This window comes from Aegilops tauschii, chromosome 2, assembly GCF_002575655.3.
Source record: "Aegilops tauschii subsp. strangulata cultivar AL8/78 chromosome 2, Aet v6.0, whole genome shotgun sequence".
In the NCBI taxonomy this organism is placed as follows: Eukaryota; Viridiplantae; Streptophyta; class Magnoliopsida; order Poales; family Poaceae; genus Aegilops; species Aegilops tauschii.
The window spans coordinates 436366010-436383972 of record NC_053036.3 but is presented as its reverse complement, the minus strand read 5'-3'; the positions used below and the strand labels follow the sequence as shown (position 1 = coordinate 436383972).

Genomic DNA, 17963 nt, shown 5'->3' with positions numbered 1-17963 from the left:
ACTATTTTACATCGTCGAAATAGTGTTTTTTGCGCGTAGCAGGGCGCTGGCTCCAGCCACCGCGACAAAATATGGCGCACGCGAGCAGCTTCAGCAGGCGCTGCAAAAAACGACGCGCACGAGCAACCGGTTCATACGATACAAATAATAAAATTAGCATTTAGATAAAAATTCAACATATAGGTAAAATTCATACGATACAAATAGCATAGTTCAAGCCAAACACAAACTAGTCCATATGATACAAATAATAAAAATAGATAAAACCGATAGTGCAATGCAAATATACTAGAAACTACTCCTTGTTATCGTCCTCCTCCTCGGGGGTGTAGTCCGACGACAGAAACGCATCATTCCACCGACGAACATTGTCGTCAAAGATCGAGCTGCTCCCAGTTCGCACTGCGCTATCGCTAGTGCCTTTCGCACACGTCTGTCCGCCCGTTCCGCGGCTCGCTGCGCCCTCCTCTGCGCCCAGAAGTCGTTCTCGGCGGCGAGATCCTCCTGGAAGCGCTGGCGCCACTCCGCCATGGCGTACTCGTCCGCCTCGGCGATGAGGAGGTGGCGCTCCCGCCTACGCTGGATGCGGCGGCCCTCGTCGGTGATTAGCCGCGGCGGAGGCGCGAGGTCCTGCACCTGCTGTCGCGTCCGAGCGTCCAAGAAATTCATCTGCGAACGTGGCCGGCTGAGGCGCCACGCCGCCGCGTCGTACGGGCGGGCGGCCTCGTGGGCGGTCTCGAACGTCCCGAAACCGAAACCTACATCAAACCGCCCCGCACGTGATAAAACTTGCCTTTCCCTCTAACGCGGTTGTTGAAGATGCTCTTAGCCAGAGCCTATCCTTAGTAGGAGTGCTTGATTAGATGATGCCAGAGCCTATCCCAGAGGCTTTAATTCCTTTTCTTATCAATATAATATAACCATTGTGACAAATGAATGATTGTGAAAGAAAAAAAAAACTGTATGCAATGCTATCTGAGATTACACACAAAAGCGAGATGACCTGCATTGTATCAGTTGCTTAATGCACGCATCGGGCTATGGCAGGGCGACGCGCCGTGCTGCAGCTTGACGAGGTTGTAGTACATGCCGGCGCGGCCGAGGGCGACGAGGTCGCGGTGCGTCCCTCTCTCCGCCACCCTCCCATCCTTGACCACGGCGATCATGTCCGAGTTCTGCACCGTGGAGAGCCTGTGCGCCACCACCACGCACGTCCTGGTCCCCTGCAGCATCCGGTCCACGGCGTCCTGCACCAGCCGCTCCGACACCGTGTCCAGCGCGCTCGTCGCCTCGTCCAGCAGCAGGATCCTCGCGTTCTTCAGCACCGCCCTCGCCAGCGCGATCCGCTGCCGCTGCCCGCCGGACAGCTGCGCGCCCCGCTCCCCGATCTGCGTGTCGTACCCGCTCTCCATCCCGCTGATGAACTCGTGGGCGTTGGCCAGCGCCGCCGCGCTCCTCACCTCCTCCTCCGTCGCCTGCTCGTCGCCGTACATGATGTTGTCGCGTATCGTGCCGGAGAAGAGCGTCGGCTCCTGGCTCACCAGCGCCACGTGCGACCGGAGGTGCGTCAGGCCGTACCCCCGGATGTCCCTGCCGTCGATCAGGATGGAGCCGCTCCGCACGTCGTAGAACCGCTCGATCAGCCCGATCACCGTGGACTTGCCCGACCCGCTCGGCCCCACCAGCGCCACCGTCTTGCCCGCGCCGATCTCGAGGCTCAGCCCGGCGAGCACCGTCACCTCCGGCCGCGTCGGGTAGCTGAAGTGCACGTCCCTGAACTCGATGGCTCCCTTGATCCCCTTCTGCAGCTTCTCCTTGTCGTCGTCGGACTCGCTGGCACCGTCGCCGGTGCCGGATTTGATCGCCGGTTCACGGTCCAGCGTGTCGAGGATGGACTGCACCGCGTCCCCGCCTTGCGCCAAGTCCGACGTCAAGCTCCCGGCGTCGGCGATGACCCTCCCCATGCTCATGAGGATGAAAAACACCTGGAACAGCTGCGTGGTGTTGATCTGCCGGCTGGCCATGAGCTTGCCTCCGTACCACAGTGCGAGCGCCGTGCTCGCCGTGGCGTTGAACTGGCACAGGCAGAGGCAGAAGCCCGAGAACCAGGACTGCGTCATGGTGTCCTTCCTCGGGCCCACCTGCGCGGCCTCGTACAGCTGGAGCATCCGCCGCTGCGACGAGAAGGCGGTGATCGTCCGGTGGTTCACCACGGCCTCGCTGGCGAGCTGGCTGCCCTGCACCTGCGCCTTCTTGGCCTTCCTGGAGCCGGCCGTCATGAGCACCTTCTTGAAGTAGAAGCTGGCGATCACCAGCGGCTGCAGGGCCATCATCACCGCCGCGAGGCGCCACGACACGTAGAGCGCCAGCGCGAATCCCAGGGACGCCGTGGCGCCCGCCTGCACCAGCAGGCACATCCGGTCCCCGACGAGGGACCGGACCTTGGTCGCCTGCGTCGCCAGCCGCGCGCACACGGCCGCGCTCGAGTTCTCGTCCTCGTCGAACCACCCGACCTCGAAGGAGAGGATCTTGGCCAGCATCTGGTCCCGGACGCGCTCCGTCAGGCGCTCGCCCATGACGGCGAAGTTGTAGTGCTCCACGATGTTGGCGGCGATGCACACGATGGCGATCGCGAGGAAGATGAGGGAGTAGGCCCTGGTCTTCGCGCGGATGAGGTCGTGGTCGGTGAGGAAGTACACCGCCGGCAGCGAGCCCATGCTGTACGAGTAGAGCGGCAGCACCGCGCCGAATATGATGGCGCCAGCGCACCCGAGCAGAGCCTGCTTCCACTCCGGGCGGTTCATCTTGAGCAGACGAAGATGCAACGACTTTTGCGGATGCGCCGCGTGCGCGACGGGGACCGCGAGTTTGCTGAATTCCACGGTAGGCTCGACAGAACGGAACGACGGCACCGGGCTAGGTCGGAGCTCGCCGCCCGGCGACGCGATCTCCACGCTATGGAACTTCTCCTCCTCCTCCTCTGCCACGCGGGGGCCGTCCGCCCGCGTCACGGACGAGCTCTGCAGGTGCACCATTTTGGCGTACACGCCGCCTTCGCCGCCGTCCATGGCGACGAGCTCGTCGTGCGTGCCGAACTCCACCACGCGGCCCTGGTCGAGCACGGCGATGGTGTCGGCCTTGCGGAGCGTGGAGAGGCGGTGCGCCACGATGACGGTGGTCCGGCCCACGGACGCCCGGTCCAGCGCGTCCTGCACCGTCCGCTCCGACTCTGAATCCAGCGCGCTCGTCGCCTCGTCCAGGAGCAGGATCTTGGGGTCCCGGATGAGCGCGCGGGCAATGGCGATCCGCTGCTTCTGGCCTCCCGACATCTGCGTCCCGAACTGCCCCACCTGCGCCATTTTCAGTTCAGTCAGTATACTGAAACAATGAAGAACTGCAGCTAGCAAAAATTGTCACGGTGACATACATGTGTGTCGTATCCATTGGGCAATTTTGTGATGAACTCGTGGGCGTTAGCCATCTTGGCCGCGTCGATGATCTGCTCCGGCGAGGCCGTCTCGTTGCCGAACAGGATGTTCTCCCTGATGGACGTGGCGAACAGCACGGGCTCTTGGCTCACCAGGCCGATCTTGCTCCGGAGCCACTCCGCGTTGAGCGAGCCGATGTCGTCGCCGTCGAGCAGGATCTCCCCGCTGTCTGGGCGGTAGAACCTCTGCAGCAAGGCGATGACGGTGGACTTGCCCGACCCGCTGCCGCCGACGAGGCCGATGGTGGCGCCCTCGGACATGGTCAGGTTGACGCCGTTGAGCACCCGCGTGTCCGGCCTCGACGGGTACATGAAGTGCACGTCCTTGAACACGATCTGGCCCCTCACGACGTCCTTGGTGGCGCCCTTCTTGCCGGCCTCCTTGAGAGGCGGGAGCTTCTCGATCATCCCCCGCATCCGGGCCGCCGCGGCCGAGGCGTCCACGAAGTAGCGTAGGTTCGGGAGCGCCGCCATGATGGAGCTGAACATGCACAATGACACGATCGATCGAGCTGTTGGTCCAAGGTCGAAAGGAAGGGGTTGGATTGTAATATTTGCATGCTTACATTCCCGCCAAGACGATGCAGATGGCGGCGACGAAGACGTGGCCGCCCTGGGCGTGCTGGTGGATGACGAGGACGCTGGCGAGCCAGGACATGAAGGACCAGACGGCGTAGATGGCGCCCATGCTCCCGATGACGGCGCCCTTGATGAGGCCCTGCTTGATGCCCAGCGCCGTGCTCCGCGCCAGCGCGCTCCTGAACCGCTCCAGTGTGTGGCGCTCCCCGTTGTAGGACGCCACCGTCCGGATGGAGGAGACGGCCTGGTCGGCGATGCCGCCGGCGGACTCGTACGCCGCGCGCGACTCCCCGGCGGCGGCCACCATGCGCTTGCCGAGGACCACGCTGGGCACGAAGAAGAGGAAGGTCAAGGGGAGGCCCGCCAGCGCGAGGCGCCACGCGAACACGAAGCACACGGACATGGCGCCGAAGAAGAGCGTCACGTTGGCCAGCACCATGGGAAGCTGAAAGGCAGGCATGTCAAGACTCGAGAGAGGGTGACTCCGCGGGTGTGTGCCACTGCCAAATGGCTACGAGAGTGCAGAGTATTGGTGGCCGGACCTTCTCGCTGAGGAAGTCTTGGATGGTGTCGGCGTCGTCGGAGATGGTGGTGATGATCCCGAAGGTGGTGGACTGCGAGGAGGGCGCGGCGTCGAAGAAGTGCACCTCCTGCCGCAGCACGGCCTCCAGGTACAGCCTCCGCATCCTCGACGCCTGTCGCTCCGCCGTTCTGGTCCAGCACACCCCCTCTGCTCAGGCGACATGGACCAGGAGAACCATTCAGTCCGAGTAACAAAATCAGTTTGACCGTGTTTACTACGTACGGTTGTGCTTACCTAGAAAAGAGCATGCGCCCACTGCAACCGCGAGATACAGCAACCGAAGCGCGAACTGAGACCACAACAAACAAACAAGCAAGAATAAGCTCGACACTACGACAGGAGACAGAATGACAGAACTATATACTACTGTAGCTGGTAGCCAGTGGGTACCAACCTTGTCGACGGCGCTGGAGCTGAAGGCGCTGCCGGCGCTCCCGGCGGCGCCGTAGCTGTTGATGATGTCGCCGAGCACGAGCATGAGGAGCGGCTGCATCATGCCGTCGCCGAAGCTCCCCAGCACGCCCAGCATCATGAGGCTCAGGTCGTGCGCGTCGGCGTACCGGACCATCTCCAGGAACGACGCCTTCCCTGCCGCCGCGTCCCCCATCGTTGATCCAAATGATCAGAAACTCAAGTTTTCGCTGGGGATTCTAGGAGGGGGTCGAGAGGGAGCTTCAGCGACTTATGATCGGTAGTCTTGTACTCAGGCATTGTCCTCCGATCATGGGGCGGGATACAGCTACTTATCAGTAAATCGTAGTCAGTGGTTGCCGTCCTCCAATCAGGTGGCACAGCTGGGCCGTGTTTCTCGTCACGTAGCCGAGCGCCGGATGGAGGTTTTGCGAGCGAGGAATATGCTGACCGGTGGTCGATCGGAGTTGGACATTTGGTGCTGCGTCCGACTTTCGTACTCGTTCAATTGAGAGAGATCCATGCGGCCAAATCGGGTTCACGGAAGCGCTGACGAATGTGCGTACTGGTTCCAGTTTAATTATATAACGGTCGCCTGAATTCTTCTTTTGGTTCACTCGATTTTTTTCACGAGAATTGCATGATGTAATATAAGTGCAGTTTAGCTATATAGCAGTCGCCTGAACTCTTCTTTGGGTGTGTCTAGGTCTCGGTTGACTGAGAGCTAATCAAGTCTCAGTCAAATAATATAGTATATAAATAAAAAGAACCTAATTGCTTAAAAGTGCAGCTGCACGATTTAGTATTGATGGACGCACACGCTACACGACAAGAGCTCACACGCTCTTGTCATCTGCCCTTCTCTCTAGCTCGTGTTCCCTAATATACAGTGGAACTAAAACAAAACGCAGGAAAAACATCTAGTCCACCGCGTCTCCGTGCGTCCACCCATCTCGTGATTTCCTAGCAAGATCCCACGTGCATGTATTTAATTTGCATTTTCAAAATTTTGAAAAGCTAAAACTTTTGAGCCGATCACGGAAATTAAGATCTGTTTTCACCACTAGGTTCTCCACGGCAAGCTCTTCAAAACCAGATCCCTATGAGTATATTTCAACTAACTTTTTTTACGAGCAACTTTGGATGAAAGGAAAGCAACTTTAGTGCTATAGGAAGGCAACTTCCTATTAGTCTATGTAGGATGACTGCCTATCACTAAAATCCCTTCAAATTGTCTACAATGATTACCAAGTTAACTAGCTTCACCTCTAAGTTTCCTATCATAACTAGTTTCGCCTCCAAGTTGTTAGTCTTGTAGGCAACTTAGGTTTTCGATGTAGGCTAACATCATCCTAAGTTGCCTTTCATGATTGGGGAGTAGCTTAACATCATACTTAAGTTGCATAAAATAATTTTTGGATGGTAAGAAATTTAGTTTCATATTTAGACAAATTAGGAACATTAATGGGCAACTTTTCCATGTATTGTGGGCAACTAAAATAATAATGAGAGGCAACTACGCATCACCAGTAGGCAACTTCAGAGTGTTTGTAGACAACCTAGACAAACAGTGATAAGCAACTTCACAATATTGTAAGCAACTAATATGCAAAGTTAGGCAACTGAGCAATAATGGTAGGCAATTAATTACCAATATCAAGAAACTGGGCATCAATGGTATGCAATTTCATAGTATTTATAGGCAACTAAGCAACAACGGTAGGCAACTAATTATCAATAGCAAGCAACTAGGCATCAATGATACGCAATTTCATAGTATTTATAGGCAACTGAGCATCAAACATAGGCAATCGAGCATCAACGATGCACAAGTTGGATAATGTTAGCAAAATTCACAGGTACACATAGTGCATTAAAGTTGCTTGCATGTAACACTAAAGACGGCTTATGTTTCATGTGATTTTCTCATTTTTACACAAACTAACCTAATAGGTGGTCCCACTAGACCAAAAAACGGAGTTTGCTTCCCTATAGTGCTACTTAGAGATGAAGCTAGTCAATTAGTAGTCATATAACCAACTTAGGAGGACTCCTCGCTAATAGGTAGTCATACTAGGCAAAAAGAGGAGTTACTTTCCTATAACACTGATGTTGCCTCCGTTGCACCCAAAGTTGCTCTAAAAAAACGTTGTCGAAACCTACCTATATGTGATCTAGTTTTGAAGAACTCATCACGAGAAACCCAACGGTCCAAACGGATCTAAATTACGATGCTCGAATCAAAAGTTGTAGCTTTTTAAATTTTTTGAAACCCCAAATAAATGCGTGTGCGCTCTTGACTGGTGTAGCATGAGGTTTGGGAAGCATATATTTTCCTTTTTTAACAGACTAGGATGATGTGGCACAATAGTTTCTTTATATGGAGGGTATGCTTGAGCACCCCATCCGGGGTCCGTGTGCTCCCTATCCACGTCCAATAAAGAAAAAGAAAAAAACTGAAAAGAAAATTTATGTACGAATCACCGTGCAAGATCAAAGAAAGATAGCATCAACTGAGACATAATGAAGTCTTAGTCGACTGAGACTTAGCAAAAGTGTATTTTTTTTTTGTTCAGTCTATTTTCTTTTTACTCTGGACATAATGCATTCGCCGGAATTGCATGATCCAATATAAGTGAGGTTAGCTTTGGACTAGCTGCCTCCATGCGTGTAAACGCTGGACCTTTTCTTTCTTTTTCTGCGTGTTAGGATTTTCATGGGCGCGTGTGTGTTGTGCATTTCTAATTTTTTTTTTTGTGGTTTCTTTTTCTATATGAGTCTTTTTGAGGATATTGCGTGAGTGTAAATGTAACATGTAAGTACTATACAATATGAGTGTACATTATAATCAATGTGAAAATTGCACGCTTATATGTTTATTCTTTGCATATTACAAAAATTGCAATTTCAGTGGAGAATTGTGTCCAAGTTTTTTTTACTTTATTTTTGTTCTTCTTAAGGGTAATAATATTGCCACTATTTCATTCCTCTTTTAAAAACTTCATTATTTGATTTTTTAGTTTTTTTAAATATGACTAATTCATTATTTTTAACTTTATTATTCTTGTTTAGTTTTTGCTTTTATTTCTTTTTAAGGTAATACCAACGCCAATAATTAATTCATTCTTAGAGAACTTCTTTTGCGAAAATTTCACTATTATAAGATTATTCTTGCATATTATGAAAAAGCGGGTTTTCTGTGTAAATTCTGTGTTTTTTTCATTATTTGTTTAATTTTCTTTTTTTGGAAGGGAAATACCAATGCCACTAACTCATTCTTCCTTAGAAAACTTTGTTATTTTGATTTTGTGTTCTAGTCTTATTTCGTTTTCTTTCTTGTTTAAGGCTAATACCAAAGCCATTAATCCATTCCTTCTTAGAAAACTTTTCTTTTACGAAAATTTCACTATTATACACTTATTCTTGCATAATATAGAAAAGCATATTTTCTAAGGAATTGTGTACAAATTTTGTCATTATTTGAATTTTTTACTCTTTGTCTTCTTAAAGGGTAGTATCAATACCACTAATTCATTCTTTCTTAGAGAACTTTATTATTTTTTGTTTTTTAAAAGCAATACAAATGCCACTAATTCATTCCTTATTAGGAAACTTCTTTTTGTAAGGAAATTAAACTATCCCTCCGTTCCTTTATATAAGTTGTATTTTTTTAAGTCAAACGAGTGCATGTTTGACCGAGTTTTTAGAAAAATATATCAATATCCCTAATACAGAATTTATATCAATTGATCCATCATTAAAAACAGTTTCATATTTTCTCTATTAGGTATTGCATATTTTGCTATTTTATTCTATAATCTTGGTCAAACATTGAAATGGTTGACTTGCACGAAAATCAATACACCTTTTATTCTGGAAAGGAGGGAGTATATGCTTATTCTTTCATATTAAAAAATGTAAATTCTTTGCAAAATGTGTTAATTTTTTTCATTATTAGTTCTAAATTTGTTATATTTTATTTTTTCATGTATGGTAATACTAATGTCACTAAATTCACTCATCCTTTTCTTTTTTTTTCTTTATGGGTATTTTTGGGGTGTTGGCTGTATACAAACAAGTACTATGTAATATGTATGTAAATTATAGTAGAGTGCCAAGATTGCAATATTATATGCTTACTCCTTGCATATTACAAAAAGTGCAATTTCAGAGAATTTATGCAAGTTAATTTTCTTCTTCTTTTCTTTCTTCTTATAGGTTATATCAATGGAATTCATTCTGTCTTGAAAAAGTTTATTATTTTTATTTTTGTAGTTTCAATTCATTTTCTTTCTTTGTTAAGGGAATTACCAATGCCACATTCATTCATCCCTACAAAATTTATTTCTCGCAAAAATTCCATCATTATATGCATTTTCTTCCATATTATAAAAAGCCCAATTTTTCGTGTAAAGTGTGTGCTCACTATTTGATTTAGTTTTGAAAGGCAATACCAGTGTTCCTAATTCATTCTTCCTTATTCTTTTTATTTCTATTCATTTATTCTTTAAGATGACACCACCACAAGTGTTAGCATTTCAAGTGACTGGCTCTTCTCTTATTTTGGTTATCAGGTAAACAAACTCACAGTAATAAAAACCATGGTAATTAAAAAATGGCTATTCTAAGAATGCTAAGGAAATACTTTGCTGATAGGGTAATTAAATTTTTTTTTCATGAAAATTCCATTATTAAATGCATTTTCTTGCATATTATGAAAGCACAATTTTACTGTAAAGTATGTTCACTTTTTTCATTATTTGTTTTAATTTTGAAGGGCTATACAAGTGTAAGTAATTCATTCTTCCATATGAAAATTCATTTTTTATTTATGTTTTTATTCATTTATTGTCTAAGATGACAGCACCACAAATGTTAGAATTATTATTAGGTTAACAACTGACTGTAATTAAAACCATGACAATTAAAAAAGATTATGCAGTTCTAAGAATACTTAGGAAATAATTGCTATCAAACGGTTCTTTAGTTATTTAGTAGAAGCACTCCCCATTGTGGTGATGTTTCTTACCAACGAGACGGGAGCCGATCACACAATCGGCACAAGAGGAATTTGATAGTGCAGCAGGGCAGTTAGCTCGGAGATGTCTGTGAATTTGAGTACAGGTGGTTGAGTTCGCTGATCTTCTGTTGGTAGCAGTACTTCTCAAGTGGAGGTCACCTTGTTAGACAAAGACAGCCTCTGCATGATTGGGTTAGTAGATGTATTTCCGTCCAAAATGGACGTAGTAGCATACATGCATGTACTCTCGTCAGATCTACGTACTCTGCCGGCCTTGCTTGTCTTTTTCTTTCTGTCCCGCATGTCCATACCTGGCTACCAACGATCCCGTGGAATAGAAAACCAGTGTGAACTGCATCATCGATCTGAAGACCTACGCACCCAATTTGAACCGGATTATGAATCGCGGTTATCATATTCCGTGATGCTATCTTTGATTACGGACTTGGGATATCGAAACATCTCGCCAGTTTCTGTCCTGAGGCCTCTGAGCACAAGTGATTGGTTCCGCTTATCTCCTCTTGGTGTTTGAACTTGTCAAGTGGAGGTCAGCTCAGAGAAAGACAGGGTTTGCACGATTGAGTTAGTACATTATTTTTTGTCTAAAAAGATTTAGTACGCGTATCTATCATGTACACCGCCGGCCTTGTTCGTCTTTTTGCCGTGTCCGTAGCATATGGACAGAGACACATGTTCCCCTACCAATTTTTACAAAACAGACAGTTCGCAATCTGTCCGAAAGGCCACCAAAATTTCCACGCATAACTGAGAAAATAAATCTTCAGGTTCTCATATTGAAGATTCTCAGAAAATACCGAGAAAACCCGTAGACACACGAATAGAGACCGAATCCGCATGGATCTGCCGAAGACAAATGCCAACGCCGACCGAATCCCACAAGATTCGCCGGAGACAAATCTCCACACACGTCTTCGATGACGCTAAAAGCACCACTGGGACGAGGCTAGGTGGGAACAATCTTATTCTATTTTCAGAGAGCCGCCGCCGCATCGTCTCTCTGAGTAGAAAACAAACCCTAAGAAAACTCAAAAAAAGCATAAAAAACGAAGCTCTCCCGCCGGCAATGGCCGAGATCCGCCACGCCTCCATGGCCCTAAGGTCACAAGAGACGAGGTAGACCTGGCACCGACGCCGACGGGAGGCAGGAGGAACCCTATCCGCAGCTGGGTACGAGGGTTGTTTCCCTCGTGGCTGGGAACCCTTGGCGCAACCTCAAGACTTTTGTAACCAGTGAGATTAATGAAAAACTATGTGTTGGTTATTGAGGAGATGTTGTTGTATATCCCTGAAAAAAGAGATATGATGTTCTATAAACATGTCAATTTTCGAATAAAACTCGGATCAAAAGACAAATCCAGCAAACCTTGACAAATAATAGGACTTCACTATTGACGCTGGGGTTTATCATCATTACTCCAAAATGAACAACATCAATAGTGAAGTTGGGATTCAAAAATTTCGCTTATTACTAGAAGGGAATTTTCAACCCTTCTAGTAATAAATGTTGTTTGGATTTCAAAAGTTTCGTTTGTTATTTGGTTTGGCGTGTGGGGAAGATAGTGTGTGTTTTATTTTTCTTATAATGCGATGTTTTGGTGGACTTTCTTGGCAGTGTGATTTTGTATTATGTTAATCAACTCATACTTATGTGGGGGAGTTTCTTGTGCTAGTGACCAATTGTAGTATATTGGTGCTATAGTGTCATTGCTGATGCTACTTTTTTTCTAGATGGTGAGAGGATGTGCAGGACAGGTGTGTTTTTTAGGCTGGTTGTTGCCGAGTAATTTAAGAAATTGTTGACAAAAAGTTAACGAGAGAGCTCACTCTCGAGAGGGCTTAGAGAATATCTCTCTGTGTCAGAGGGGCAAATCCCATCTTGGCTAGTCATGTCTCGTTGTATGTCTCACGACTCACCTGGAAGCTACATTTTTAACTACCCACAATTACGGAGTAGCGTTTGATAGACCTTAAGTGAGTCGATACTCATCCTGAGAACATGCGAGGAACTCAGATCTAGCACATGGAGTATACACCGTACTTGATATTAACATATGACAATATTGAAGGAAATATGCCCTAGAGGCAATAATAAAGTTATTATTTATTTCCTCATATTATGATAAATGTTTATTATTCATGCTAGAATTGTATTAACCGAAAATATAATACATGTGTGAATACATAGACAAACATAGTGTCACTAGTATGCCTCTACTTGACTAGCTCATTAATTGAAGATGGTTGAGTTTCCTAGCCATGGACATGAGTTGTCATTTGATTAACGGGATTACATCATTAGGAGAATGATGTGATTGACTTGACCCATTCCGTTAGCTTAGCACTTGATCGTTTAGTATGTTGCTATTGCTTTCTTCATGACTTATACATGTTCCTATGACTATGAGATTATGCAACTCCCGTTTATTGGAGGAACACTTTGTGTGCTACCAAACGTCACAACGTAACTGGGTGATTATAAAGGTGCTCTACAGGTGTCTCCGAAGGTACTTGTTGAGTTGGCGTATTTCGAGATTAGGATTTGTCACTCCGATTGTCGGAGAGGTATCTCTGGGCCCTCTCGGTAATGCACATCACTATAAGCCTTGCAAGCAATGTGACTAATGAGTTAGTTGCGGGATGATGCATTACGGAACGAGTAAAGAGACTTGCCGGTAACGAGATTGAACTAGGTATTGAGATACCGACGATCGAATCTCGGGCAAGTAACATACCGATGACAAAGGGAACAACATATGTTGTTATGCGGTTTGACCGATAAAGATCTTCGTAGAATATGTGGGAGCCAATTTGAGCATCCAGGTTCCACTATTGGTTATTGACCAGAGACGTGTCTCGGTCATGTCTACATAGTTCTCGAACCCGTAGGGTCCGCACGCTTAAAGTTCGGTGACGATCGGTATTATGAGTTTTTGTGCTTTGATGTACCGAAGGTAGTTCGGAGTTCCGGATATGATCACCGACATGACGAGGAGTCTCGAAATGGTCGAGACGTAAAGATCGATATATTGGATGACTATATTCGGACACCGGAAGTGTTCCGAGTGGTTTCGGAGAAAACCGGAGTGCCGGGGGGTTACCGGAACCCCCCGGGGAGTTAATTGGGCCTCGTGGGCCTTAGTGGGAGAAGAGGAGGGGCGGCCAGGGCAGCCGCGCACCCCCTCCCCCTCTAGTCCGAGTTGGACAAGGAGGGGGGCGGCTCCCCCTTTTTTCCTTCTCCTCCTCTCTTCCTTCCTTCCCTCTCCTACTCCAACAAGGAAAAGGAGGAGTCCTACTCCCGGTGGGAGTAGGACTCCCCCCTTGGCGCGCCCTCCTCCTGGCCGGCCGCCTCCCATTATAAAAAAAATACACTTCCGTGATGATACGTGTTTGTCACGGTAGGTCGCATTTTTTGTCATGCATGTACATCCATGACGATTTTATGACAGAATCAAGATAGTCATACCTGTGCTGTCGTAGAAGTGTTCCATGACATTACCAAAATTATCATCACGGAAGTGTCCACTTCCATGACGATAAATCGCGCGTCACAGAAGTGCTTTCGTCAAGGGTGACCGACACGTGGCATCCACCGTAACGGAACGCCGTTAAGCTATCTGGTCGGGTTTTGGATCCGATAACCCGTTAACAGCCCCGACCAATGGGGATTTTCCATGTGTAAAATCATCATTGGCTGGAGGAAACACGTGTCGGCTCATCGTTGGGACAGATGTCATCCACTCATTGGACGGAAGGCGCATATGATACGTCGACACGTGGCACGGCCCAACAGAGGCCCATTCCTGTGAAAAGGCCGGCCCGTTTGACTTGGTCAAAAGGTGGCGGGCTGGCCCATGGAAAGCCTGTTAACGGCTTGTTCGCATATAGCCCATTTACAGCCCGCTAACCCAAGGCCCGTTACGCCCTATCCGAATTAGGCCCAGTAGCGTCATCTGGGCCATCCAATATGATTCCAGCCCGTTTTCACTTCTGGCGCATGTATGGCCCATGACGTCTTTCGGCCCATATGAGGCCCTATGTAACTCTTGGCCTATTAACGGCCTGTGGTGAAACTGACCCGTAACGAACAGTGTATCACTTTACACCCATTAACGGCCCGTGGTGAAACTGGCCCGTAATGAACAGTGTATCACTTTATACCCATTAACGGCCCGTTATTTCGTTGGGCCGTTTCCAGCCCATGTTATCTTTCGGCCTTCTCAGAGCCCATTTATTCTTGGGCTCATTTCCAGCATTCGTTTACTTACGGCCCGTTACTGTCATTTTCTGCTTGTGGGCCAAATTCAGCCCGTGGTTACAGTCGGCCCGTTTGTGGTCCGTTAATACGTTGGGCCGTTTTCATAGCGTCATCAAATACGGCCTATTAACGATGACCCGTTATGGTCGGCCCATGAACGGACGATTCCAACTCTAGCCCGTTTACGGCCATAATGCGGTCTGTTTGGCCCATGTTTGGCCAATCGATCATACGGCCCGTATAAGGCCCATTGATGATACGGCCCGCAGAAGGCCCATTGTTTCTACGGCCCGTAGAAGGCCCATTGTTTCTACAGCCCATAGAAGGCCCACTGTTTCTACGGCCAGTAGGAGGCCCAGTGTCACTACAGTAAATATTAGCCCATTGTTATTGTGGCCTAGTTTTAAAAAATAGGTTATAGCAGCCACTAGCTAACCGCGGAAAAAGAACTGCAATGACTACAAGCAAACAAATAAACAAGACAACAAGGAAATAAATAAGCAAGCAACTAATGCTAGGCTATCACGGCTATTACACATATTACATCCACTGGGCATCAAAGTTCGCCACCAGTGCAAATATAGGGAACAAAGCAGCATATCATATACACTGGTTGTCAAAGTTGGCGACCAGCGCAAATAAACGCCGCAGCAAAACAAATCCAGAACTGAAACCACTTCAGAAGATCTCAAGAAACAATATCCTGGGTACCCATAATGCTAGCAAGATGCTTAGCAAGCTTATTAACTTTCTCTTGTTTGGTGCTTAAATCCTCCAGCGCTTGCTGTTGCACCATAAAATATGCATCTGAATTCTGCAGGGACTTCCTCAGTCCTTCAGCTTCCTGTCGCAGCACATCTGATCGATGTCTTTCAACTTGAAGTTGAGACTCAAGAAGACGAACTGATTCAGGCAGCGAGTTCGAAGAGCTTGTGCCAGCAGTAGTGGCCAGTAACTCGAACACTACATCAAGACAGGACTGTTGGGTTCCCTCACTGTCATCAAGATAGTTTTTATCAGCTTTCTTGGAGGCCAACAGGGATGTCTCACTATCTGGAACCTTATCTGCATTACCTCCTTTGCCATTGGATAACGCGGTACTGTTCTCCAATATTTTGTCCGCATTCTAAAAGAGAAACAAGCAGACACATCACATGTTTACCATGTTGTATATGAAACTCATTTTGGTAAATGAGTTCAGTAGTAAAGTGGACAGGATAACAGCATGAAACAAACATATATCTATGTACCATGGTCACTTTATGGTCTATATCATTCTAGTTTTTGTTGCCAAATCAAGATAGAGACACAGTTCAAATAATATTTGTTCAGAATAGACAGAATATAAGTGTGGGTAACTATAGAGCAATAACAACACTTGTAATGTGCATGACATGAGAACATAACTGTTTATTCAATTGAAACTAAAATCAACATAGAGCAGGTTACAACAGCAAAGCAGTTAAAGAAACAGGTTTAAAACATACCTGTTGCGCCATTGGAGTTTCAATTCCATCCTTCAAATTTGAAAATAGTTGGTATGAGTAAATACAGTAATGCAAGAGCAAAGGAGTATGAACCATAGCTACAGAACCTGACCTGAGAACAAATCTTCTTCTCCTTTAAGCGTTGAGTTGGGATTCGGAGTGGTGGTCCTCATGCTTTGGGCACTGCAGTTCCCTTACTAACTGCTCGTGTTTGGGTGCTCTGTGGTGGAGACGGTGCTGTGTCAACTGGAACTGGGTTACTATCTGCCGGGGTTGGGGTTAGAAGGGGTGTAACTGGTTCTCTGTCCAACTGGGTAGGGGTACAATCTGCGAGAGTCTGGGTTATGTGTGGTGGATCTGGTCCTTGGGCAAGTACAACCGTGGTTCTATCTGCATCAACTGGTAGCACTATCTTTTCTGAAGATCGTGTTGTTACTCCCTTAGATACTGCCATCACGCTCTCCAATTCAAATGGTTGATAAACAAGAAAAGTAATTGAAAGTATAGACATTGTATGATAGACAGGTGCAATGGATAGTGGGGAATAAAAGAGGGCATGGAATAATTCATATTTATGTTGTCTAACCAAACAGGATAGCATGACACAATTTCACATATATGATGGCTAACTAAACAGGATAGCATGACACAATTTCACATTATGATGGCTAACTAAAAAAGATGGAAAGGCATAGTTCAAAATATGAGACTATGTAAACAGGATGACATGACATAACTATATAATGTGTTTATTAAATAGGTTGGCATGCCATAATTCACATACATTCACGGATAGAATGCCATAATTCAAAATATGATGAGAGTAAACACTAATCAGGATGAGATGATATAACTATATGATGTCTTTATTAAATGGGTTGCCATGCCATAATTCAGATAGATGATGTGTATGTACTATGTAAACATGATGGCATGATATAATTCAAATATATGATTTATATAGTAAGCAAGTAAGCAGATGGCAATCCATATATAATGTAAAAACTAAGCAATGCAAGACAACATGCATGACATGGGTAATATAACCCTGCCAAGTTTGAGCATAGACCTCAGGGGGGAAATAGGACTGGTCATCAGTCTCTGAATCCTCCTCTGAGGAGCTCTCTGTAACCAGCAAGATGTCTGCTTCAGCAGGTAGCATTGTCTGCTCTGAATACCTTGTTTTCACTCCAGATACTTCCATCACCGCTTCAAATGGCTGATGCACAGGAAGAGTAGTTGAATATACAAACGTTGTCGACAAATGGAACACGTAATACAAAAAATGATAGCATGATATAATTCACATACATGATGATTGGCTAAACAGCATGGCATTGCATAATTCACATATATAATGCCTTTGCAACAAGATATCATTGTATAATTCACATATATAATGTCTTGCAACAAGATGGCAATGCATAATTCACATATATGGTAATTAGACACTGAACAGGTGGCATTGACACAAAGCATGTCTAAACTAATCAAATGACATAGCAATGCGAGACACCATACGCACGATATGAGCAACATAACCCTGCCAAGTTAGAGCATACACCTCGGGGGGGGGATAGGACTGGTCATCTATCTCTGAATCCTCCTCTAAGGAGCTATCCGTAACCAGCGAGATATGCACTTCGTCAGATAGCATAGTCTGCTCTGAAGACCTTGTTTTCACTCCAGAATTTGCCATCACCGTGTCAAATGGCTGATGCACACAAAGAGCAGTTGAATGTACTAACATTGTTGACAAATGTAATATGTAACGAAAAAAGGATGTCCTGATATAATTTACATATAAGATGACTGGCTAAGCAGGATGGCATTGCAAAATTCACATATATGATGCCTGGCTAAACAAGATGGCGTTGCATAATTCACATAAACGATGAATAAACTAAACAGATGGCATTCGCACAAAGGATGTCTAAACTAAGCAGATGACATATTTGATGTATAAAGTATGCAATGCAAGACACCACATGCATGATATAACCAACATCAGCATGCCAAGTTAGAGCGAAGACCTCAGGGGGTAAATAGGAGTTGTCTTCTCCTTCTGAATCCCCCTCAGAACAGATATCTTCCTCTCGATTACAATCCAAAATGCGTGG

General features: G+C 46.5%; 1 protein-coding gene across 1 annotated transcript; it reads right to left on the bottom strand.

Annotated features, from left to right (window-relative positions):
• Window positions 1-1013: 1013 nt before the first annotated feature.
• LOC109755998 (putative multidrug resistance protein) lies at window positions 1014-5256 on the bottom strand. The gene is made up of 7 exons (XM_073509585.1): window positions 5044-5256; window positions 4884-4938; window positions 4609-4796; window positions 4342-4511; window positions 3428-3968; window positions 1542-3350; window positions 1014-1463 (listed from the first exon to the last, which is right to left on the bottom strand). The coding sequence occupies exons 1-7, from the start codon at window positions 5254-5256 to the stop codon at window positions 1014-1016; spliced, it is 3426 nt and encodes a 1141-aa protein (XP_073365686.1).
• Window positions 5257-17963: the final 12707 nt, after the last annotated feature.

What these genes read in the sequence shown, in the direction of transcription:
- LOC109755998 (XM_073509585.1), bottom strand. Translation starts at nt 5,256, where the DNA reads ATGGGGGACGCGGCGGCAGGGAAGGCGTCGTTCCTGGAGATGGTCCGG. An exon ending in GCTCCAGCGCCGTCGACAAG is followed by an intron (nt 4,939 to 5,043) that starts GTTGGTACCCAC and finishes TTGTGGTCTCAG; the next exon opens with TTCGCGCTTCGGTTGCTGTA. An exon ending in AAGACTTCCTCAGCGAGAAG is followed by an intron (nt 4,512 to 4,608) that starts GTCCGGCCACCA and finishes CCTGCCTTTCAG; the next exon opens with CTTCCCATGGTGCTGGCCAA.